Source organism: Apis laboriosa, unplaced genomic scaffold, assembly GCF_014066325.1.
Source record: "Apis laboriosa isolate Shangri-la unplaced genomic scaffold, ASM1406632v1 scaffold13_cov153, whole genome shotgun sequence".
Lineage (NCBI taxonomy): Eukaryota > Metazoa > Arthropoda > Insecta > Hymenoptera > Apidae > Apis > Apis laboriosa.
Window position 1 is genome coordinate 3,431,372 of NW_025221370.1, and position 25,324 is coordinate 3,456,695.

The following is a 25,324-nucleotide window of genomic DNA, read 5'->3' on the forward strand; positions in this document are numbered from 1 at the left end:
TATAATAATTATTAATAAATTTATTGTTCATTTAATACAATAATTAAATTATTTTTCTATTTTTATAAAATAAAATTTATAAAATTTTATAAAATTTTTTAATATTAATACTTTTTTTATTTTTTAATATTAATAAATTTATTATTAATAAATATTGATTATCATATTAAATATATTATTGTTACAATTAAATTACCATTAAATTTATCATTAAACCTTAAATTTGTCTAATTTGTTTAATTTTTATATATTAAATTACTTTTAATAATATATTTTTTATATATTACTTTCAATATTTTTAGTAATATATATTCAATATATTTAAGTAATATAATATAATAAAGATATATTATTAATTAGTTTTTACGTTACAGAGAAACATTAAATTTTAAGAGACATTAAAACTTTATGTTACAGAGACTCATAGTTAATAATATATATTTTAATTTTCGCGCGAATTTGAACGATTCGTACAACTTCAGCCAATTATAAAGTTGCTTACAAAATTTATACACATGGTGTCAGTCTAATGTTGAAAATCGTGAGGAAGGGATGTGTTACTGATAGAAGTGAGTAATTACGTAGAATTTCTATTGATAGGCTATTATATTACGATTTATAGATTATTAGTACCCTCATGATTAATATGTATTTGTTTAATCATATATTAAATATTATTCTATTAAAATTGTATTTGGAATCTTTCTTATCGTATTATATTGCTTATTTATTTGACATTTAAAATTAGCGGTAGTTTGTATTATAAATATATTTAAATCACGATTTAAGTTAAGTTATTGCTTTATTTTAATGTAATTTTAATTTTATATACTTATTTTATTTTCGTTTTGATTTTTATTTATATATTATTGTTTAATTGTCGAGATGATTTGTATAATAGTTCATGTACACGCTATAATGATTGATAAGTTTTTATTTCTTTTAATATAAAAAGATACAGTTGCTATAACTTTTTTTTATCTTTTTATATGAAATGAAATAAATCACCATAATCAATTTTTTTTTATATCTTTTTCTTATTTTCATATGTATCTTTCTTCTATTTTTATATATATTTTCCAAATGCGTATATCTGTATATCAATTCATATATTATTTCTATATTTATTTGTTTCGATGTTATATTCGAAGTTGAAAACATTTTTTATAATAACCTTTTGAAGAAATTGGCGATTTACATCATATTACTACTCTCGATATATTTCGACTTGCCACCGACGAACATTCGAGTTGACAAACAGAACTCTCTCCAATTTGTAATTCGATATGTCGAAATCACTATGCAAGATGTTCATTCTGCTATCGAAAATTGTGTGACGTTCGGACGCTTTTCTTCAGGTGAGTGATCTATTTCTATAATAATATTTATTTCCATATTTCTTATTTCTTTATTTTTCGTATTTTACTATTTAATATATATTTATTCAATAATTTATTGAATATTTCTATAATTGATTTATTATTTCATTTTTTTTTTTTCGTTTATATGACTATTATATGACTGTAACTATTAAAATTAGTACTTTTTATTTTAAATTTTTAAAATGAGCATGGTTTTATTTAATGCAATATTCTTTTTTATTTCATATATTTTACATAATACATTTTATACATTTTATTTTAAAAATATAATTATATTATGTGCAGATTAATAATTGCTGAGACAATTTTCATGGCGGGAAAAAAGGATTTCAATATGGATGCCAAAATGATCGATGTAATACTTTATCTTTTACTTTTCACAATTTTTCACAAAGAATAATAGTTTGATATTTTTTTAATCAGAAATAGATAAATTTTTAATTTCTTTTTATTGTATTATTGATTAGTGATATAAATTTATTAAATAGTTTAATATAAATATATTAATTATTGGGAATTCTAAGATAAAGCTTCAGAAAAATAACAATAATTTTTTCAAACGCTCGCAAAAAAGAAAGGAAAATATCAAAATAATATTTTTTTTTATGTTTTTCTCTTTTAATACAGTTTTAACTTATCTTTATTTTCAGAGAATCGCGATCTGTAAGTCAGTTCTTGTTCGTAACAATATTTTCAATATTTTTTAAAACAATTTAATTTAATTTAATTATATATATGTGCTTTAATTTAATTTAATTTAATTATAATAATAATTTGCTAAATTAAAAGTGTTTGTTTGATTATAATTTAATTAAATAAACATGTTAATAATTTTTTTTTTCATCTTTAAATATTCATTTTGAATAACATATTATAAATATATTAATTATTGTAATGTTTAAATTAAAGTAAATTATAATGTTTCATTTTTTCTTTTTTATAGTTTTCATTTTTTTCTATTGTTTCTTATGGGTTACTCAGTATGGATAACACTATAAATTCTTCGCATCTAATGGTAAGTTGCATACATTTTGATTTCTTCGTTCATTCAATCATATTAGAATGAAAAAATCCGAGTTGATACAAGTGATTGTACAGATTTTTTTCACAAATAGTGATTGCTATTTATTATATCTATGAATAATAACATTTTTTGTGTGTTTTATTTATTATTTCAAATTAAGTTTTCTTATGCATTGCATTTTTATATATAAATATGTATGAAATTAAAAAATCAATTTTAATTTATAATTTATAATTAATAATCATTTTTAATTTCATTTTTTTTATTTGATTTTCAAAGTAAAAGACAAAATTCTGTTTTTTTTTTTTTTTTTGTTAAAAATAAATATATTTTACGTATAAGAAGATATTTCGCGGCAAACAAATCTCAGAATCAAAGCAATAATTTTTGAACACTATTTTATAAGTTTATAAGTATATGATAATTGCTCAACAATTGACGATGCCTTAATGTACGATATATTTTTCATATTATATGTGTGATTAGGTTATGGAATTACATTGTTACAATTGTTATTCTTTCTAATAGTGTTTTCATTCATTATTATTCAATTTTATTACAATTAATAATCGTATAAATTATATCATTTTTAACATTCTTTCTTTACAAATTACACGAATTCTTTCAAGCGTGAATATACATAATTACAATTGAAATACATTTTTATCATGCAAAGACTAAAATTCGTCATTCAGATTTCAAGAAAAATGGTAAACTTAGAGTATGAAAATAATGTTAAATTCAGATATCTGAAACGTTTCAGAACTAGATGTCCTTTGTTAAGAATATTTATTACTAAAAATAATCTTAAAAAATATATTTTTTTTGATTATTGGATATCTTTTATTTATAATTAAATAAGCATTTTGATAATTTAATTTTTTTAAATATTAATAATTTTTTTTTTAAATATACTTCTCAATTATTATTAATATCTAATAATTAAATTTGTTATAGATATGAACTGAAAAAGACAAATAAAATAAAAGAGACATAGTTACAAAATTCTCTGATATTTACTTACAAGAGAATAATTATTTATTATTGAAATTTAGCTTATTTCAAGAACCAATGGAATAGAAAGAATCTCATTTTTTTTTTTTCATTAGATAAATCTTTCAATTTTTATGATATATAAATAAAATTAAAGAAATGTTTAGTTTTCTGATGAATAAGCTGCATAAATAAATTATTTAATTTTTATGTTAAAAATATTTTTAATTTTAAGCACATTAACATAATTAAATTGCACAATTCAATTATTACATGATTTTCTCCATTCTAAAAAATCTTTGTGATACATATTATTTTGTTCTTCATTCTTTTATTAAATGCAGCCTTTTTTATTTCCAAATCTTTCAGATACAAATCTAGATCTCTTATTTTTCATCAATGTCTATAAATTTTATCATTCCTAAATTCTTTTATTTTAGAAAATTAAATTCTTAAATATTTGATTTAAAATCACTAGTTATTAAAATATATGTGCATATTTCCTCATATTTCCTCTGATCATATATAGTTTAAATCATATATATTATAGGTTATTAAAAACTATGATGTCAACATGAATGTAGTTAAGTTATAAATAGAATCTTTTAGATTTGTGATAAATAGGATTTATAAAAAAATTATTTAATTCTTACTTTTAGATAGATTTATAAAAAATAATTTTAAAATCTTCAATAGACAGGATATTTAAAAATTAGGATGTAAAAAATGAGTTTGTTTCAGGATCCTTAGGAGCAGAGAAATATATTCTATTTCAAATAGATCATTAATTAAAATAGTAGCATAAATTTATTATGAATATATGTTTAATAGAAGAACATTGATAATTGATATATATTTTTTTTAATTATCAATCATTTTCATAACAAAAAAAATATTAATAAGAGGATTTAAATTTTGTTTAATTCATTTTACACTTCTTTTTTTGTTTGCTTTGAATAACAATAAAGAATTTTTTACATTAAATTTATTTAAAAATGAATTAATTTTTGTGTAAAAAAATTAAGATAAAATTTTCAACTTTTAATTGAGTAACTTGGAAATTTTTTAGGATTATAATTAAAAGGAAAAATGAGGAAATATTCATTTCACTAATAGATTTAGAAATAATAATTTATATAATTAAAAATCGAATATGAATTAAAATTTTAAAAGTGATAAACAAATTTGATTTGTATTATAAATATTTATTATTAGTAAAAAAATATTAAAAAATATCTTACAAAAAAATTGATATTCGGTTTGTCATTACATTAAATAAATAATCGTTCGATAATTATATAGAGTATTATATATAAAAAATGATGATGATTTTTAATGAAATTGATTCATGATTCACCGATAATTTTTCACAACGATACATCAAATTTCTTTGTTTTCATGCTGGTCATCCTTTTTTGACTCGATGTATCTTCTTTGATAAATAATAAATTCATTCCAATATTATTTGTAATTTTTCATAGTTTCAACTGCAAACAAAAAAAAAAAGAGGTTAAAAAATATTTTAATTTAAAATGAATAATCTCTAAATATTTAAATTATACAACTTATATTATATTACAGAATTATAGGAATTATTTGCAAAAAATAATTATAAAGAATTAAGAATACAAAGAAATTCAAATGTGTGAAATTCAATATGTTTTCATCATTTCAACAATGTAAACAGTGGAAGTCGTTCTCGAAGGAAAATAATATTGTTAATATCTCTTGTTTTTATACTGAACTTCCCTGATCCACATTGAAGAAAACAACACATTCATTATTTTAATTGTGCAATGTTATCGAGACTTAAAGTATCAATGAAAAGGCAAATCAATCATTGCAAGTAGGTCTTTACTATTTTGATTGTATTTCAATACTACAAAGATCATCGAGTTTATCTAGCGCTATAATTTACAAATTGACAATTTTCTCAATGAATGCTATAACATTCATTCGAGATTCAAAATATTTTTACTTGCAAATGTTTTGAACGAGAATGCAATTACATATTGCATTTTAAAACATTATTATCATTGTTAGCAATGAATTTAAATTTTATTTAATTATTTTTATTGAATTGTGACATCTTCATAATTATTATAAAATTTTATTATACTTATTGTTATATTATCATCGAATGAAATATTGATTTATAAATTTTCCAATAAAAATATTCTTTTTTTGAAAATATACAATAAAAGTATATTTATAAAATTATACGGAAATAATATATACATACATATCGTAAAATAAATATTATTTAAAAAATTATTTAAAAAATTCGGTTAAAAATAAATATTATAGATTAAATTTTTTTTTTAATAATAACTTTTAAAAATGAAAAAAAATTAAATTTCTTCCTTTATATTTACACATTAATTATATGAAATTAATATATGGTATATATAAATATATTATATACAGAGCTCAGAAATTTGTTTCCAGAATATTTCTCACTCGTTTATCCTCATTTTCGGCAATATTTGAAGTCACTTATATTTCTCTGTTATAATATATATCTCTCTTATCTCAATTTCGACAAGTTCTTATCGTGAAAAGTACTTGTAAAAGTACTTCAAACAGACTTAAATCAATTAGATCCGCATTCCTCGAGTTCCGCACAGTAGGCATTAACTAGTAATTCCATTTACGATAACATGCACATATACCATTGCAAGAATCTTGTATCAATCATCGATCCAAGTCAATTCTCAATTCTCAGATATAATTTAAAAAATAAAATTAGCACTATTAATTTCACAATACATATTTACTACGTAATATATTGTCACAAGAATCGTGATAAAAATTTGTTTCGTGATTTAACATCTTTGAAAAAAAGCGAAAAAAAAAAAAAAAGAAAAAGGATTAAGGAAGATGGAAACGCGTGCCCGTAAGGGTAATCTCCAATTATTAAACATGGTATCGAATTATTTCTGATGCAAATTGGAACGATTATGAAACAATCATGAATGATAAAAGTTCGTCTCGGTTCAAATATATATATATTATATATATATATATATATATCAAATATATATCTGGGATAATATTACGCTTTTCTTACATCACGTTTACGATCCTCATGCACACGTTCTCATCGCGAATTTCGAATACATGAATGTGATCTTATCGCGAGCGAAGAAGATAGAGAGAAATGGAAAAAAAAAAGGATAGAGAGGGGGAAAGAAAAAAAGGAAATCAGTTTCGTGTGGCGCAGTTGATTTCTTTCCAGATTTCTTTTTTTTTTTTTTTTTTTTTTTTTTTTTTTTTAAAGTTTTTTTCAAAGATGGAACTTCGAAACGTTTCGATTCAGCAGTTTTACAATTTTACGCGAAATAGTAAATATCGAAATGCGTCACAGAGGACGACGTATGTTGATTACTACGACAAATTTCACGATTAATTTTACTCTATCTTTTCGCGTTAATTAAAAATTTGCTTTTTTTCTTTTTTTTTTTTTAATATCAAGCGATAAAAATTTTTTTACTTTAGAATTAAAATAGAATTTAATTTCTAAATTAAAAGTTTTCTATATTCTTCTGATTTGATTTCTTCGTTTATGTTTAAATTATAATATTTAACGATCAACGATTGACTCTTTATTGAAAAAAATTATATAAATAATAATTATCATATAATTTAATTTACCTGATAACTGGATACGCTGCGTTTCCTTTGTATCCTAATTTGCCCGATAATCTGAAAAGTTTTTGCAGATTCTTCATATTTATGTCGAAGATCGATCGCTTTTGGTGGTTGCTATAAAATAGATTAAAAGATAGAAAGTAGATAAAAAAAAAGATTAGAAAGTATTAGGAGATAATCGATAAAGGATTTTTTTATTTTTTTTTTTAGTTATATTTTTACTTACGTCTTTTTTGATTGCAATTGTTTGCTGATTTTTAATTGCTCTGCCAGGCTCTCGTTTATCGATTTTTCCGTCATTTTGGAAAGCGCCATCAAGGTCTCTAGTTCTGCTCGTCTTTGGTCCGATAATCGTTTGTATCGTCTGCATACGTGATAAAAAATTTATTTAAAAAGGAAAAAAAAGAAAATAATAAACTTGAATAGGGTCAATCTTTTTTTGCGAACGTTTCTTTATCGTTGGAGGCGAGATTTTTTTAATTTGCTAATCGAAATCGCGCGTTTTACTATGATGAATGTTAATTAAAAGATATCAAAAGGAATATCTTTTTTAATTCGAGTAGAAATTGAGATGAAATATTTATTGAAAATTATTGAAAATTATTGAAAATATTTATCGAAAATAATTGTTAAAACTCACTCTTTACTCGTTTTTGATATCTCTTGATTCAATTCTTCCGCTGCACCAATCTCTCCCATTTTCGAAAAATTTAACAGTGTATCGTAGATGCTCATTGCATTTTCACGCGTAACTCTATGGATAAATACAAGATTAATTCTATAGAAATAATCTCCAAAAATCTTCTTAAAAATTAAAAATTAACAAGATCTAATAGACATCCTTCGTAAATAAACGAAATAGAAGAAAAGAAATATTTATACCTTTCGTATACACGCTGTGCAGACACGATTCCATTCGCGTAAAGCACCCCGAATATCGTCACGATTCCCACGCAGGTTTTCCAATCGGAGCCTTTTCTCTTATTCATATTCCCTCTCATTCTTTTCGTGCCCAAATTCAAAAAAAAAAAAAAAAAATTCGAAATCGAAGAAAAAAAAGAAAGAAAGATCGAAAATTTCCCGCACAAAATCTTCTACTCGATCGAACCTTCGGAATCGAGCGTACGTCTTGATTGTTGTTTGAAACTGTAACGCTACGAGGCTCTGATGGCGCGTATATATGTATTCTTGCCTCGAGGCAATCCCCACCTCCTTCCTTCTCCGATTCCTACACCCTCTTTCGTAATTATCTTTCCAATGTATTAAACGTTCCTTTCGTCGTTCAAGCACGATAAATCGGTATCAACTTGATTGATTTTCTATCATTTTCTCTTCTTTTCTCCTTCTCGTTTCGTTCTATCTCCCATCCTGCTCATCAGGATATATTATATTCTATATTATAATATATTATATTCGTAGGGCACGTATATTATATCCCCGAATAAGTCGAGGAGATCGAAATAATTTAAGTCTCATCGACGCGTGAAGAAGCGAGATGAAGATGGAATAATCGTGTGACGAGGATAGAACTATTACACTTTACTATTTATCACTGAATCTATGAATGAGAATTTTCAATTTACAATTTATTCAAATCAACGAACGATCCATATTTTTGTATATCCACTTTCATATTTGTTTTTTTTAGATTCTAAAGCTGTTTCTACAAACGTGTAACGTCTTGTATTATATGAATTATACACTGATTATACATTGGCGATCCCGTCCATTTCTTTAATTGTATATTGCCACATGATACGATATAGCATATAGGGAATGAGAAAGAGGATCGGAAATCTGGAGATGATTTTGCAACCGTTCGTCAAATAATTGCACAAATGGAAGAAAATTTCTTTCTGCGTAGTATTCTTCTATGTAATATTCCACGTTATTACAGCACACAATCGTGACGATAGTTTATATATACGATATTTTCACAAAAATTCTTAGATTATCTATGAACTTGCGTTATTTTATGAAAGGACGACCTTAGCCAATTGGATCTTGGCCGCATGTTTGATTCAAAGATTCGATTTCATCCAATGGAAATTAATCGCAATCGTATTTGTGTTAATGGAACGTGAGTGAAAAATTAAAATTATTTATCCAAAAGCGACAAGAGCGGTTCGTTTAATCAGAATAATCGGAAAGCATTAAAATATTAGAATCATTCTGTGTTACTTTTTCTTCAGAGTTCATCGATCGAAAGATTCGTGAGAATCCCAATTGTACGAAACTAATGAAATTTTTAGAGAGAATAGGAATACCAGATATCAAGCACATGATGTTTGAACTATATTTTTATCGAGCTCGAGTCATTCGTAATTCGAGTTGCATCCTTGAAACGTGGATTTTATCGTTCTGTTTGATTCGAAGAAAATTTTTCATTTCGATCAGCAGCGGATCTTTGTTCTTTCCTTTTTTAACAAGCGGTCATTCGGTCATTCGAGAAAAGTAAATATTAGACACGCGACAGGAAGAAAAATGCTTACTTATCTCGATAATGACCTTTTTTTCTTTTTCTTTTCCTCTTTCTTTTTTTTTCTTCCGCATTTTTTTTTCGATAGTTTCACATCTGACGCGAACGCGAAATTCTCTATCGAAAACGGTAGTGGAAGTAGAAGGGGACGAATACATGAATGAAACATTTCAATAATTAGTTGATTCGTCTTGATTCATATATGATATACGTAACTTTTTCTATCACGTGTCTATCGGAAAAATCATGCATGCTTCTCGTGCAAAAGATTTCACGCGAAAAATTAGAATCTCAATTCTCAAGAAAAACTTTTCATTCGTTGTGATCAATCAACTTAAATGATTTAAATTTCTCGAAACGATTCGAATTCGCCAATCTGCAAGAACGAGTTGTAATTCGAATTTCATCCCCAAAACGAAATAGATAGCAAATATAGGTAGTCGAAGAAAGTTAAAGGATAATTGACAAGAGTTAAAGGAAAATTGGAAATTTGATAAAATATTATAATTAATATGTTTTCTTTACCGAATAAATCTTAAAATGAGAATGAAACGATGACAAATTAATGATGATTTAATTAAAAGTTTATGTTTAATCATTCAAATCTTGCATAATCTATCTTAAGGAAATATTTTTCATATTTTAAATGGATTTTCCTCTTCGATATCATCGCAGTAAAAATTAAATTAATCGATGATTCAAGGATATCGATCGAGGATTAAAGCGAATATCCGGTGGTCAATGAAACGCCAATTTTGTTGAATGTGAATCGTAAAAATGTGTAATCGAAATATATTTGTACCAGACGAAGATAGATGAATATATATTTCGTTTTTTCTACCAACGATTCGAGATTAAAATTCGCAAAACGAACAATGAAGAAATAATTCGATTCTTACATAGAACATGTAAATATTATTTGTATTATCGTCATTGTTTTTCTTCTTTTGGATTATTCTCTTTATTTTCGAGGTTGTTACGATTCTAATCGGTGATCAATTAAATATTTCTTTCATTTTTCTTAGAATTAACTTTGATAATTTTTCATTCTATTTTTAGAATATCTCAATAATCCAACTTTATTTTCTCGTTATGTTTGTATACAATACGACGGGGAGAAGGGGAAATAAGATAAAAAAAACGAATTCTGATTTTTTTTGAATTGAAGTTAAATCGTTCTTTCTCGATTGTTCACAAATTTTTCTACTTGAGAAACGTTTCAAATTGGATTACCTAATCATTGTATACTAATTTAATATTTTTGTCATTAAATTTCTTTTATTTAACTAGAATCTTTGCTCAAAAAAAAAAAAGGAATTAATAATTAAGGAAAATTTATAATCAATGCCTCGAAAAAGAATTAAATTTTTCAAGTCCTATAAAATAAAAAATTCATATCAGTTTCGATCTCCTAGAAATCAATTGTTTTAACATTAAATGACTTTGACTTTTTTTGAAATTGAATAAAAAAAAAGTGTCTCAAAAATCTGTATTATCTATTGCAAAAGATCCACTGTATTCGTTTAATTTTCTTCTTCTATTAATCATCGAAATCGCCCTTATTATACTCCTTCTTTACTCTTCATTCATTTTTTCCTTACCAAAAAAAAAAAAAAAAAAAAAAAATTCTTTTTTGTAAAAAAAAAAAAGCACATTCGACGCGCCACTAATCTCATCAGAGCGGAGAAAAAAAAAAGAGGAGAGCGAGCAAAAAAGAAATAGAGACGAGAGATCAACGAACTATTGATTTACCTCATTATTACGAGACTTGTATAAAAATAAAAGAGGAGAAGGAAAACAAAGTTTGCAGCCAAAACACGCACACGGTACGGCAAGCGATATCCGCGGAAAGCTTTTTCGCAATCGATCCGTGGTTTTTAAACAGGCAGGGAGGTTGATGAGCGAAATCTTTTACGTAGCGAGAACCGATAAACCAAACCATGCTAATCAGAAATAAAGGATTGTGCAACTTTGGAGGCCCGTTCCATTCGATATGACACGAACGCGCTCACACAACTATCTATTACTGCGCAGTAATAAAACTTGCGAAATCGTCCACCCACGCGATCTGTGTGTGCGTATTTATGAAATAATTTTATATCTGTCGGTCACGCTCGCCACGAATGAAACATCAAGAGTCGTAAAAGTCAAACGAGAACATGGAGGAAGTGCAATTTGCATCGTGGCTTAGCTTTCCTTTCCGTCCAACTTCCGATTCTTCGAGACGATTGCAGTCGACGAGTCGGTTTCCGGGTACGCGGAGAAAGGAACGGCCACAATTCGCCCGTGACGAATGGAATTTCTCTTTTCTTTTATGATGGATAATTATTATCCATATATAATTATTACTCTCTTCTCAATATTGTGAACAGTGTCGTATCGTATTCTGTAAAGATAAAGGTTTATTTATTTTTTTTTTTTTTTTGTGACCGATGGACAATGTGAAAACGATTATAATTTCTTTTGATAAACGTAGTAATTTTAGTAGTAGAGATATTTTTCAATTTTATATATAGCGCGTTGTGTGGGCAGATGGTGTTCTTCGAATCGAGATAATAGTATTGAAATTTTGTAATTTTCTCGTGAAGAGATTTTTTTTTAATGAAAAGTATTTAAGTAGAAAATTCTATTATGTAGTTGAAGTTACGAAAGATGATTTTATGGTGAAAGAAAATTGGGGAAAGGAAGAACGGGGAAAGAGAATTCGTTCGAGTCTGTTTAAAATAGAGGGGATCTTATTCCACTAGCTTTTTCACTGATAGTAGTACGAGTCGTTTTTAATCCGACTAGAGAACAGTTCTCAAAATAAGGTTATACGTGAATAATTTTTTGATAATAAAATTACAAATATTAAGATTAATCGACACCTCACAAGCATATGAATATGTACTATATAGTAATTTTGAAGTTATGTAAAGTTTTATAATAAAATTTTTACACAGTTTTTGATTATATTATTATTATCTACGAATGTTAATTTTAAATTGATTTTATTATTAATTTTATAGATATTTCTGTTTACATTTCATATTTTTCGATCTAAAGTAAAAAATTTATTCGAATTTTTGATCAATTAAATCGTTCGAAGATCGAATAGAGTAGACATCAAGATAAACATCATATTTACCATCAGTATGTAATAATTCGCTTAAAATTTCTCCAGAGGGAGCCTCAGATATATTTAATTTATCAGGACAAAATGAAACGATATACGTAATTTTAAAGATTTCATCTCGCAATGGAAATGTAATATTTGAGGAAAGTGACAGTGTAAGGGAAGTGTAAGTGAAAAAAAAAAAAAAGAAAAATAATTTTTTTTTCTCGTATAGCTGATTATTATTTTTATTTCTTTTTCTAAAATAATCAAGAATAATTATGTAGAATCGCAGAAAAATAACGATAAAACTGTTTCGAATTCATCGATTATGATTTCGAGACAAATTACGATACAATCATATTGCCGAGTTATAAAGTTTTATGTTATAGTCTTTAATACTTTTCTCGGTTTCTACGGTAAATAAATAAATAAATAAATAATTTAAGAAAAATAAAGAGATACAGAAAATAAAAAGATTGAACGATGAACACACGTATACATAGATAATATTACATAGAATTTGAAATACGAAAATATTTTTTCGTGAAAAGTTTAATTATTATTAATAACTTGAAAAATCGTTGGTATTAATTAATATTGCAATTTTTTTCTCGCTCTCTCTCATTCTTTCTTGAATTCATCGATAAATTAATACAATGTAATGATAATCTGTATGAAAAATGAGAATTCAACAACAGTTCTTAAATTCTTTTAAATCTTTATCTTTTTTTTTTCCCCCCCAAATTTAATTGTTAAAACATTTCAATGTTATTCTGTCATTGTGATTAATTTTTATCTCTGCTTCTTCGACAATAATAAAATAACACATTTAACGGAGACGATGAAAAAATCTTGTTTACGATTAATCGCAAAAACACAAGAATAAATAATTCTTTCCTTTCCTAATAACAGCCCCATAATCTTTTCGGTTTTCATTTTTCTTGGAAAAAACTTTACTTTGAAAAATTTAAGAATCGTTGCGTTATAAAAACGATCGAGAAAAAAATATGGAACAGCGATGTAATAGTCTTGTACATTTAAAATGGATCTTCTTAAAAATTTTTGTAAAAAAAAGATCTCAGATTCTTGTAAAAAAAAAAAGAAAAAAAAGAGAGAACCATTATTCGAGCTCTGGATCGTTAAAATCCATCCGTTTCGGAAAAGATGTAACGGAGCCTAAGATTATACAATTAAATAATCATTAATCAAAACATCGAAACATTATCAATGAAAGTAGGCTTCATTCATCGCTAAAATATCATTCGTCCTTCGTCACACCATAAATTATTCTTAAAAAAAAAAAAAAATGCAACTATAAGATAAATTATTAAATCAAAAGAGAAAAAGGAAGAATGTACACAGTAGAACGTCGATTATCCAAATCGAGGTTATACAAATAACCGATTATCCGAACACAGGATGAATCATTTGTGTATCTATGCTTGAACTAACAATATTTACTTTCTTCCTCATTTTTTCTCTAACGTTGATTGTAAAATTTTAATTATTTATTTTTTTTTTTTATAATAAACATTCGTATTTAAAAATTGCTCGATTTTTAATTTCTTTTTTACGACATGTTTATGTTGCGTGTTGTGTCGTGTTCTTATAACATGTTCGTAAATTTGATTTTTTTTTTCTATTTGAATCAATTATTTAAAAAAATTCAATTATTTCTACTGTATACAGTACGTTTCTCTTCGAGAAGAATCGAAATAATAACAGTCTAAGATCGATAAATAATAAATAAATTATACTCTATGCTAAAATAAAATAAATTATAAATAAATAAATAACGAAAATGGCAGATGTTCAGGAACGAATAAAAATCGAATTAAATCACGATCGACATCGAAATCGATAAATACTTATCGAATACGATTTAATTTCTTTTCTTGTCATCTTCTTCTCTTATATATTTCGTGATTAATTACTTAGTTATCCTAATAGTTTTTTTAATTTCGGACGAAGGACAGTCCGTAATACTGTTTGTAGGCGGTTTTTAGGGTCGAGAGATCGCGTATAATATTTTTCTTCTTTTTTTTTTTCTTGCTCTCTCAAAATCTTTTCTTTCTGCTCTTGTTTTTTCTTCTTTCGTTTTTTTTGTCTTTTTTTCTTCTTCTTCTTCTTCTTTTTCTTCATTATACCTCGTTCTCTCGACCCTGTCTTCGTGCTTGCCCTGTGATCCAGCACGATTTTCGTGTTTCGAAATTAAATAAATGGATATTCTTCGCTCGATGTTTGTCGACTCTCCATTAATTTCTGAAATAAAAGAAAGAAATATTTCCTGATTAATATTAATCAGGAGAAATTTAAAAATAAAGTTTTGTTAATTTTACGTGGAATTATTATTATTATTATTTTTTTTTTTTAAATAAAACGTAAATTTAACATCTCGTTCCGGATTAATCTCCTAGATATTTGTTTTCCATTTTTGAACGATTTCTAACATCGTGATAAAATAATAACGAGATTCGTGTTACAGAGTGTTAATAAGAAAATCGTAAGTGTACTCATTACGCGTGAAAAAATGGATTTATCATGAGAAAACGGTGCACTCTTTGCATAAAGTTCACGTTTGGATATCGAGGCGCGTGCCATCGATTCATTTTATTTCTCTTTCCTCGTCCAATTATCTCTGTGATTGTACGATACAGTAAAAGAATTACGCGAGCACATGATCATATCTCGAGTTATATAATAATTCTAATTCGAGAAATGCAATTAATTCTTATTCAAGAATTATTTTGTATCGATCTTATTCGAAGAGGATTTTTGCAATAAATATTTCATCGTTCATATTTTTTATTAAAATTTTAAAAATCGTGACAAGGTGGTATCACGTATTTTAAAAAAATCAATTAATAAAGATTTATAAATGGAAAAAATTAATAAAGATTTTTTTTTTTTCTATATCAATTGTAGAATTACATATAAAATTAATAATATAATTTTTAATAAACTTACCACCGGTGACGAAAGAATATTATCCTTGTCGAGCAATTCAGGATTGTTATTAATGATTTGCATGATACGTTGCAAAGTTTCAAGTTTGTTATTAATCGCGGATCTTCTTCTGCGACCTCTGTAACAAAAAATGCGATATCGATTTAAAAAAAACGGATTGATTAGATTTTCTTTTTTTTTTTTTTTTATCTCTCTTATAAATTATACGATCGAGAGGAAAAGGTAATACGTGTCAAAAGATATCGAACGAATTGTAATTCGAAACAAAGTACGAATGAAAATATTCATATGAATAATTTCTTCTCGTTGTCTTTTCTCCTATTCAAAGAATAAAAAAATTAGAATTCTTCACGATTTTAAAAGTATTTCGAAAGTAATTCGAGAAATAATTTAATAAAGATCCTACCACTTCCACATGGCAATTAAAAAAAAAAATAATAATAATTGCTAATTAATAATCTTAATTACATCAAATTCTTGTAAAATGATATGAAATTAATTCGCATAATATATCTAACACGTTTCATAATACGTTTAATTAAATATTCTCGTATTAATTTCGTAATAAATATTCATAATTCTGAAATAAAATAAAACTCCACGTGGAATATTTTAATAAGAGAGAACAATTTTTAATCGATTTCAATCTCTCGACTACACGCCACGTTAAGCGCCTTGGACAAGTCTCTTAAGCGTGGATTCCGCATTCCGCGCTTAATTTGCACATATTGGATTCGCCATTTCGTCCATCCACTCGAAAATTTTCCAAGGGAAACGCATCACGAATTTATTTCGCCCGCCGTTCCGTTCACAGATCGATTAAAATCGAAAATTCGATTCGTCATTGGTGGATCGATCGAAAAATTCGCATCGTAAATTTTGCTCCAATCGCGCGGCACAAAGTTTATAAATAATAGAACGCTTCCCTCCTTCGGTCGTTCGCGACGCGACAGACAAACTCGGCAGTACGAGGACGAACGTCGACACGGAAGGAACGTATTGCGCGATTCTCTTAAAATTTATATTTTATATTTTGAATAAGCGTTATTCATACGCGAAAAATATAAATATATTTATTTTTATATATATATATTTTTATTAAAAAGTTTTATATTAAAAAGTGTATATCGAAAGAATGAAATATTTATTTAATTATATTTTTCATTTATTGTTTGCATTTCGAATTGGATCATTTTTTCGCGTGAATCGTATATGAAAATTTTATTTATGTCCTACTAAAATCAATTAACAAGAAAATATAAATTTTCACTTTAATGAATATATATACATAACCGTAACGTATAGTTTAAGAACGAAATTTGAATGGAAAATTAAGAATAAAGGACAGGAAAGTAAAGAAAGAAAGAGATTGAAAAATAGACTACATATTTCTCGTGAAAATTGCTGAAATAAATTCGATTCGATGAAGTAAATGGAAACAGTACTTGAACTTTCATCTTTCACGTTTTCAGACTATGAATCATCCTTGATACACATTCAAAGCGGATAAAGAATTGGCGTTTATCCTTTCTTCCTCTTCCTCCTCGGAATAGAAGATCTTTTCATTTAAATAAACCAAGAAGGAGCGAAACAAGATTGTCGATTCGATTCCATCTTCTTTATTACACCATTTACACACGTAACGAAGATGAGGAATAGAACGATGCAGAGACGAACATTTCTTCCTTCGTTCTATCCGCACAGACATTGATGCGATCCAAACGCAGTAAAAAATAGAATTGCTCGTTTTATCTCGGTTTCAAGCAAATTTTCGCGAGTTAAATTTGGTCGAGGCAACGTTTGAATACAAAATTTATTCGGATGGTATTTCGCGATAGATAACCGCGTTACAATGGCGTATCTTCTCTTTCCTTTCGCCTATTATTCCATCCGTATAACGTCAATAAATGGATATATAAGAACATCGAATTCGATGGTTTCGTTTCGTAAACACGATCTTCGTTGACAAGGAAACTATCAATGATAATCATTGACCTGATAATTTCAATTCGCTTTGTGTTATTCAGGTGGAAGAATATCATTGGAATTATTCGAAGAAATGTTAAATTGAAAATTATAAAGAAGCTATATTCTATATTCTTTTTTCTAGTTTTTTATTAGATGGATTTTTATGGATTTATATTCAGATAGTGGAAGGAGGATTAATCAAGATAATAAATTATCGAAGATGAAATTTTTAACGTGGCTATAAATGTTTGTAGGTATATATTGAAAGTAATATTAATATTGATAATGGATTAAAATTATTGGAATGGAAAATGAAATAAAATTACTGTTTTTAATTTCTCTTCCTTCGTGAATTTGTTAAAATTGTAATAGAGCATTTATCTACCATTCAAACTTCCAAATTATGAAAATGTTTCTGATTAAAGCATTCTATGATATTTTATTCCATTTTTTTATTAAAAAGAATATTTTTACATCACGATTATTATATAGCTTATAGAAATAGTCTAGAAAAATTAATTAATCCAAAAGAGAATAAGAGAGAATAATATCCATCTTGCATTTCTGTTAATATAACTTTCGACATTTGCGCTATTGTTTTTAACTGTATAGCGTATAAATAGAGAAATGTTTATTTTCCAATTTTATTTCTGCAAAATACCAGAGTCCAATCTTTAAACAATAACAAACTCGTTTCGAATACCCCTTCGATACAAATATATATATATATATTAACAGAAGAAGAAAATTTCTTCAAATTACTCTATTCCATTTCAATTCTTTCAACGAATATTATTATTACGATTCAAATATTCTATCTCCGATTTAAATTAAATCATTATATAGCAAAATATTGCACAAATTCCAAAATTACAGGAAAATTAAACTATACTTGCTCAACTATGTCAATTTCAATTCTGCCCGACGTAAAGTGGCCAAATTACAAGAGAAAGAAACGAGAAATTTCTTTTTACCCACGGAAGGGTTGATAAAATAGCAAAGGGTTAATAAAATCAACGAGCAAGAAAGATCAAAAGTGTCCTCTGAAACCTGTCTCGAGACCCACGACTTCCGCACGCCATTTTTTCTCATCTCCCGCCAACCATCATCCACCCTCCATCCATGATGATTTCCACCCTCTCGTCGCGAAGCAACAAGTTGAATTTCAATGCCGTTGCCGCTCTCGACGTGCCGCGCATACTTTTTCCTTCTCTGTCTCCGTTCCTCTCTCTCTCTCTCTCTCTTACGCGAACGAATTATATTAATACGTTACGGAAATTCGTTGGGTTAAAAGAAGCACACAGCCCTAAAAATAGAAGATGTTTGAGAAAATGTTCCTCCTCCGAGAGATTCCTGAACCCAGACTCATACACATGTTGCATCACATGTTTTATCTTTTCGTTCCTTCTTTTTTTCTTCTTCTTCTTTTAAAATAAAGATTGGTTATTTTCACGGCCACCTTGTGTACTCTATGCCGCAATATGGTCGATTCTTCGTCTCTCTTTCGCTGGTAAGAATCTAGGCTAGTAGTTCGTCCGTTTCACAAGATTTGTTCGTACGAGTAGTTTTTCTCTCTCTTTCTTCCATATTTGGAAGAGGAGAGACGGGAAAATTTTACGAGTCATGGTCGTTTTGACAATGAGATAAAAAAGAGGATTCTTTCGTGGAATCTTGTCTATGAGAAACGTTGACACCGTTTAAGAAATAAATTTTCTTCGAATAATTTTATTTTATTTTATTTTAAATTTTATTTAAAATAATTTATTTTAATAAAATAATTTATTTTAATTTTATTTTAAATTTAATTAATAGTTACTTTGTAATAATTAATTTAATGATAAAGATTTCGTTGTTTATTTATTTCATAATGCGAGAATTGAATGGATTAAAAGTGAACTCCTTTTAATCTATCAAAACACATTCCTTTGTTTTACTTTTCATCCCTTTTTCGTATTTTTTAATCGAATCCTCTGTCGGAAATATATCGTGAATTTGGAGATAAAGAGAGGAATTTAAAAAAAAAGATGGAAAATTTTCGTCAAATTTAGAGATATTCGAATATATTGTAATTTAAATTAAAGCAACAATTTAAACTAAAAAAAAAAGTGAATACATTTCGACAAATCTTATATTTTATAAAGAAGAAATTACGAATTAAAAATTGAAGATAGAAAAAAAAAATTAGCATTTTTTTCTATCGTTTCTTTTTTTTTTTTTTTTAATTAATATATATATATATATACTCATTTTTGACTTCCATTTGTAGCGAGCGCAAGATTTTTCGTTCAATTCGAACGATAATTTCGCAGACGTAGCGGGAAAGAGGCCGCTGACACACAGATAATTTCGACTTATTCGCCGATAAGAATAAATCAGCGGAGATAGGGGATCGCGTTAAATAAATTACGATAGGTTAAGTAATTACTCACATCCTCTGTAGATCAAACGCACCGAATCCAACTGGAACCACCTTTATTATCCCCTTCACCTCGCCCAATCCGATATCTGTCTCTCTCTCGGCGAGAATTTGATCCGATACCCGCCTTTGCCTGCTGTAAAACACGAAATAAATAATGAAAGTTAATTATCACAAATAATTGCTATTCGATCGTGAAGAAATTCGCAAAGAGAAATTGCGAATGAAAAAATGTATACGTAATTTATTTATAATCGATCAATTATATTATCGTTATATATTAGCCTAAAATTTGATCAAGTTAAAATCTTTAATTTAGGCGAGAGGAAGAGCGTGAAAGAAACGGATGTGATGGAAGAGTGGTTAAAGATTAAATTTGGACGATTTTTTTTGTTGTTGTTGATTTGAATTTGATTTGAATGAATTAAAAAAAAAAAAAAAGAAAAAGAAAGAATAATGGAAAAAGAAGGAATGTCGATAATGGTTAGTATAATTGGATAATTGGAAGAGTGATTATATTAATTTGGAGGATTTCGATAATCATTTTCAGTTATAAAATTTGATAAATTGAATCTGAGAAATCAAAAATCGAAAAAATGATAAGAAGAAGGATAAAATGAAGGAATGATTAGAAACGTGATTTTTTTACCATTCTTGATAGGTTTAAAATAGATGAGTTAAAAATAGAATCATTATTTCATCTTTATCGATGTATATTATGTATATTTTTAACCATGAATTCGATAAATGTATAATAATCGATAATATTATGAAAAAATTCTATAATGTTTTTCAAATTTATTATATAATTTATTATATAATTATTATTATATAATTTGAATAGATTTGAATAGATAAAAAAATCGATTGCAATTCTAATTAAGGAAAAAAAAAGTTTCTGTAATTAAATTAGATCTATTAGATCTACTAAATATATACTTTAATATATAATATATAAATAATATTCACGTAAATATAAATAATGACTCATTGCATTAAATTCTCGAAACATATATAAAACAAAATGGATTGTACGATTAAATCTCTGTTACATTTTAGAATAGTTTATTATGAATTATATTGAAAATTAAAATTAACATTTGTGCAAAATTTGATCATAGAAAAAGAATCGAAATTTGTGTAAAGGATATGCAAAAAGATTCTGTCTAAATTCCATCTCTTTAATCATAAAAATTTGATATTACAATTTTATGAGAAATTATACGACAATGAAATACATAACGATGATTTGATATTTTACAAAATAAAGAGAATAAAAAATGCTGATGATTTCTATAATGAGAATAATGAGAATCAATTATAAAAAAAAAAAAAAAGGCAATAAAATCAACAACATATTAATCAATAAATCAACAACATTTTCTTTCTTTCTCTTTCATTTCTGAACATTACCAATCAACATTAATAATTTCATAAAATTTGTATACTCTTGCACAATAAAGGCAACAAACTCAATGATAAAACAAGCAAATATATATAACTCATAAATAAATTTTACACATCTCATTCGATTATATCATCATATCATTTTACGGAAACTGGTGCAATCGTGAAACACAAGTTGCAATTTGCAACATTATCAGTCGACTAATATTATCGCGCGATAAATCGGTTGCGCAAAGAAGGTATCATAGATATAATAGATTTACAAGATAGATCAGATTTATAAATACCTATATGACGGGAGGAAAAAGCAAACAAATAAATCGAAAATATGAAACATTTTCCAATTCTACTTGAAATCCAAACAAACGATAATAAATTTCCACTTGAAATCCAAATAAACGATAAATAATAAATTTCACGTTCTCAAAAAATTAACCAACTTGAAACACTTGAAACGTATTTCTTTTTCATCATTTACCGTTAATGAGATCGTGACTTGCGAATAATAGGAAGTTACGTCAGTACTTATAAACTTACGTCAGTACAATATAAACTTTCCCGCGTATAACAGATGCGAGGAGATTGGTGGAATCGAGCTCGAGTCGTGGAAAGTAAACCGATTAATTAACTCATCGTTGGCAAAACGCCCATCGTGTCTCGGTCCCATTTTAAATTTCCAACCTGTTGCGAATTCGGTCTCTTCCTTGAAGATTGCACGTTTATCCTCGTTCGTGTATTCTCGTTTTTTCCTCACCTTTCCCGAATCATTAATATTTAAACTTCGCTTATTCCCCTCCCGTCGCGTTTTACGTGACACGATTTTTATTAAGCTTCGCCGAGTTTCGAGCACGAGCGCGAAAAAATTAAATCAAGATCAAACGAAAATATCCGTATAATCGACGAATATCTCGATATTGTGAAAAATTTGCGTGGAAGTGACGGATCACTTAAGTAAGAAAAACTTGAATAAAGAACGAATAAGAGAGATAGTCAGAATAATTAAACGAAAGGAAAAGATATCGAGAAATAGGAATATCTCTCGTACATTTTCAATTTTAAAAAAATTATTTTTTTAAAAAAAAAAAAATTAAAAAAAAAATTTGGAAAAAAATCTAATCGAAAAAATCGATCGATACGAGTACATCGGGATAAGAGAGGTAACTATGTTAAAAAAAAAAAAGAAAAAAATCCCTTTGATCCCTCCTTTCTACCCTATCCTTAATCCTCATCCCTTCCCGATTATATGCTTAAGCTTATACGCAACGCGATAATTCATATATATCGGCCAATAAAGAAAGGGAAAAGAAGAAGAAGAAGAAAAAGAAAAACCACGTGATATTGGAAGCTATGTATAAAGATATAATAAGCCGCGTTTATCCTCAATTTTGTCTCCTTAATCGGTATGCTAATCTCTCCTGACGCGGTGAATTCCACAAAGGTGAATCTCTCGAGGGGTGGAAAAGAGAGATGGAATTCGAATAGAAATTCTTGGATGAATTCTGCGGATAGCATCCGATTTTTTATATACTTGTAACGCGATCTCGAAGACAGATAGGAAAAAAAGTCGTCGAAAATAATAATCGATAAAGATAACCGGCTCGATAAGGATCGCGTCTCGAGTTTGACGTCGAAACGGGATTTTCCCTGCCGAGAAAGAAGAGGATTTTGTTTCATTCAATGGGAAAATCTGTGCATTAGACTTGGAAGATTAAAATCTTGACATTGTAATCTTGGAACGATCTTTTAAACTTTTGATTTTTGATTCGTAAGTTTAGCATGGAAATTTTACTTGGCACGTATATATTCGAAAGAAATATCGAAGAGGGTGGAAAGAAGGGAAGAAAAACAGGAAATCACGGGACGAATAAAAAGATGAAAAATCTAACAAACTGCACTCACCTAAGCAAGGAGGGTGGTCTGGCGTAAATCGTATTCGGCATCAGAATCACGTTTAGAGCGCACAACACGAGCAACGTGGTGAACAAACCCATTCTCTTCTCCTCGACGAAAATACCAAATAATTTCTTAGCCCTCAAAAAAAAAAAAAAAATGCAATCCTCTTTGTCCCGATACGCGCACTATCTTCCTCTATATCCACTTGTTCACAAACTCGTTCACAGAAGAATAGGACACGATCTTGTCTCTGACCACTCAGCTCTCTCTCTCTTTCTCTCTCTCTTTGCTTATCGATACGATCTAGTCCTATGTCGCTTTTGTCTCTGTGAACTGTAACGTAGCTCTTCTTCGCCCGCATATATACGCGAATATCTTCGCCCCTCCACCGTATACCCCCTCTCGATCCCTCCCAATCCTCCCTCGCGTTTCTTTCCCAGAATCGCGACCCTTTTCCCTCGATCCACCTTTTTCCCCCCTTCCTCTTCTTCTTCTTTTTTCTTTCCACGCTTCCGTCCACGTTGGTTGGAAACGAAACGAGGAATGGAAAGAAGGGAATTAGAAGGGGAAAAGCAAAAAAAAAAAAAAAAAAAAAAAAGAAAAATGGAGGGGACTTTGAAATCAACCTTTTTTTTTTTTTTTTTTTTTTTGAAACGAAAGATTCGCGGGATCACGGGAGGCGGGAGGCTTCGATCACGGTGCAACCACGTGAACGTGGCCCAAGTCCGCTCTGAATTTTTTCGAGGATTGCCGCGATTTTTTCGATACTTTAGAAACGCGTGATTTATCGGGTCTAGAGGTCTTGAAATTTTTCCATCTAGTTCGTAGCATTTCTACGAAGTATTTTCGTTTATGTATATGGAAATCGAAGATGTTTATTTGGATGGGCATACGTATATGGACGGGTTTGGATCTATTAACGGTGGAATTTCTTTCTTTTTTTTTTTTTTTTTAATTAGAAGAAAAGTTAAAAACGCTTCTTTTTATTCTTGCGTTCTTCCTCGAGAACAAGAAAGGGGAGGGTAGGATGTTGTATATTTGGATGTACGTGAGATTTGGAGACGAATCTTTGATGAGTTTGGATGGAATGGAAATAGATGTGATACAAGGTGTGTAAAAGTAATCTCAGAAGATCAAATTGAGAAAATAAGTAGAATAAGTAAAATTAAATGTACGTGTAATAGCTAGTAAAAAAGTATCTTCTCTTCTATTTATTTATTTATTTATTTATTATAACCAAAGAAATGGATAGCATTCCATAAAATAATTATATTTCCCAAAAGATATATACTTTAATATAATCTTTAAATTACAACCCGTCAATTGGAAGAATTTTTGAATAATACCATCTCTAATTAATTGTGCAATAGGATCTTTATTCCTGGTCTAAGGAAATAGAAGATTTGATTTGAGATTTCGCTCGATGGATGAATCATCGAATAGATTTAGTTTTAAATCTGTTTGTTGGTTCAGAGAAAAGCCTAAAATCGGCGATACTCGGAATATAGAAAGTTTGGTCGGTGACGCGCGTTCGAGTTTGAGCCGTGCATTCGAGAAAAGCGAACTTTTACGTCCTCCTCGGCCATTTAACAAATTACGTTAAAAATTATTATTAAATTTATATTAAATTAATTTATTATTATTATTTTTATTATTATTATAATTAAATAATATCTTAAAAATTGTTCGACACGAGTGCGATTTAGACGAAGAAATTTTACTAATCATTAAAAATTATATATATTTCAAAAGAGACGATTGATCGAAACGAAATTTTTAATCGAATATAATTGTACAATCATCTGTACGTTTAATAACAATTTGGATTTGTTGTCTCGTTTATTCTATAATTTTTCGATCGATATATCGAATTCGATGGACGAAGAAAAAAAAAAATGAAAGAAATTCAGCGATCTTGATAGTTGATATAGAACGATAAAGTTATTCATTTATCTTACGGCTTCAACGCACTTCAACGTGTTTTCGATCGTGTTTAATAATCGTGAAACAGCGTTACAGATCTGATTGCAACCGGAGTTTTCCGTTC

At 27.6% G+C, this 25,324-nt stretch overlaps 3 protein-coding genes across 5 annotated transcripts in view; 1 reads left to right on the top strand and 2 right to left on the bottom strand.

Annotated features, from left to right (window-relative positions):
* Nucleotides 1-1,185: 1,185 nt before the first annotated feature.
* LOC122721043 (putative fatty acyl-CoA reductase CG5065) overlaps nt 1,186-25,324 on the top strand; it is a 36,746-nt gene continuing 12,607 nt past the window's right edge. For both annotated transcript variants that reach the window (XM_043948249.1, XM_043948253.1), the window contains exons 1-3: nt 1,186-1,358; nt 1,668-1,737; nt 2,326-2,397. In XM_043948249.1, the coding sequence (XP_043804184.1) occupies nt 1,693-1,737; nt 2,326-2,397 (117 nt within the window). In that variant the 5' untranslated portion in view covers nt 1,186-1,358; nt 1,668-1,692. The remainder of the gene's footprint in view (nt 1,359-1,667; nt 1,738-2,325; nt 2,398-25,324) is intronic.
* Nucleotides 4,719-8,158, bottom strand: LOC122721052. The gene is made up of 5 exons (XM_043948268.1): nt 7,933-8,158; nt 7,691-7,804; nt 7,277-7,414; nt 7,054-7,164; nt 4,719-4,886 (listed from the first exon to the last, which is right to left on the bottom strand). Exons 1-5 carry the CDS (start codon nt 8,049-8,051, stop codon nt 4,883-4,885), a joined length of 486 nt encoding a protein of 161 aa, XP_043804203.1. The 5' UTR covers nt 8,052-8,158; the 3' UTR covers nt 4,719-4,882.
* LOC122721053 lies at nt 14,586-23,569 on the bottom strand. Of its 2 annotated transcripts, none has more exons than XM_043948270.1 (4): nt 23,284-23,569; nt 19,991-20,110; nt 15,594-15,711; nt 14,586-14,888 (listed from the first exon to the last, which is right to left on the bottom strand). In XM_043948270.1, exons 1-4 carry the CDS (start codon nt 23,373-23,375, stop codon nt 14,838-14,840), a joined length of 381 nt encoding a protein of 126 aa, XP_043804205.1. In that variant the 5' UTR covers nt 23,376-23,569; the 3' UTR covers nt 14,586-14,837. The 2 variants fall into 2 exon arrangements, with proteins under 2 accessions (XP_043804205.1, XP_043804204.1); XM_043948269.1 differs by having other exon boundaries at nt 19,991-20,113.

Bases quoted from the DNA above. Each gene is read 5' to 3' on its own strand.
- LOC122721053 (XM_043948269.1), bottom strand. From the start codon at position 23,375: ATGGGTTTGTTCACCACGTTGCTCGTGTTGTGCGCTCTAAACGTGATT. The intron at 20,114-23,283 runs GTGAGTGCAGTT...CGTGTTTTACAG, and splicing joins AGACCACCCTCCTTGCTTAG to CAGGCAAAGGCGGGTATCGG. The intron at 15,712-19,990 runs GTGAGTAATTAC...TTTTTGTTACAG, and splicing joins GCGTTTGATCTACAGAGGAT to AGGTCGCAGAAGAAGATCCG.
- LOC122721052 (XM_043948268.1), bottom strand. From the start codon at position 8,051: ATGAGAGGGAATATGAATAAGAGAAAAGGCTCCGATTGGAAAACCTGC. The intron at 7,805-7,932 runs GTATAAATATTT...ATTTATCCATAG, and splicing joins GCACAGCGTGTATACGAAAG to AGTTACGCGTGAAAATGCAA. The intron at 7,165-7,276 runs GTAAGTAAAAAT...TCTATTTTATAG, and splicing joins CAATTGCAATCAAAAAAGAC to CAACCACCAAAAGCGATCGA.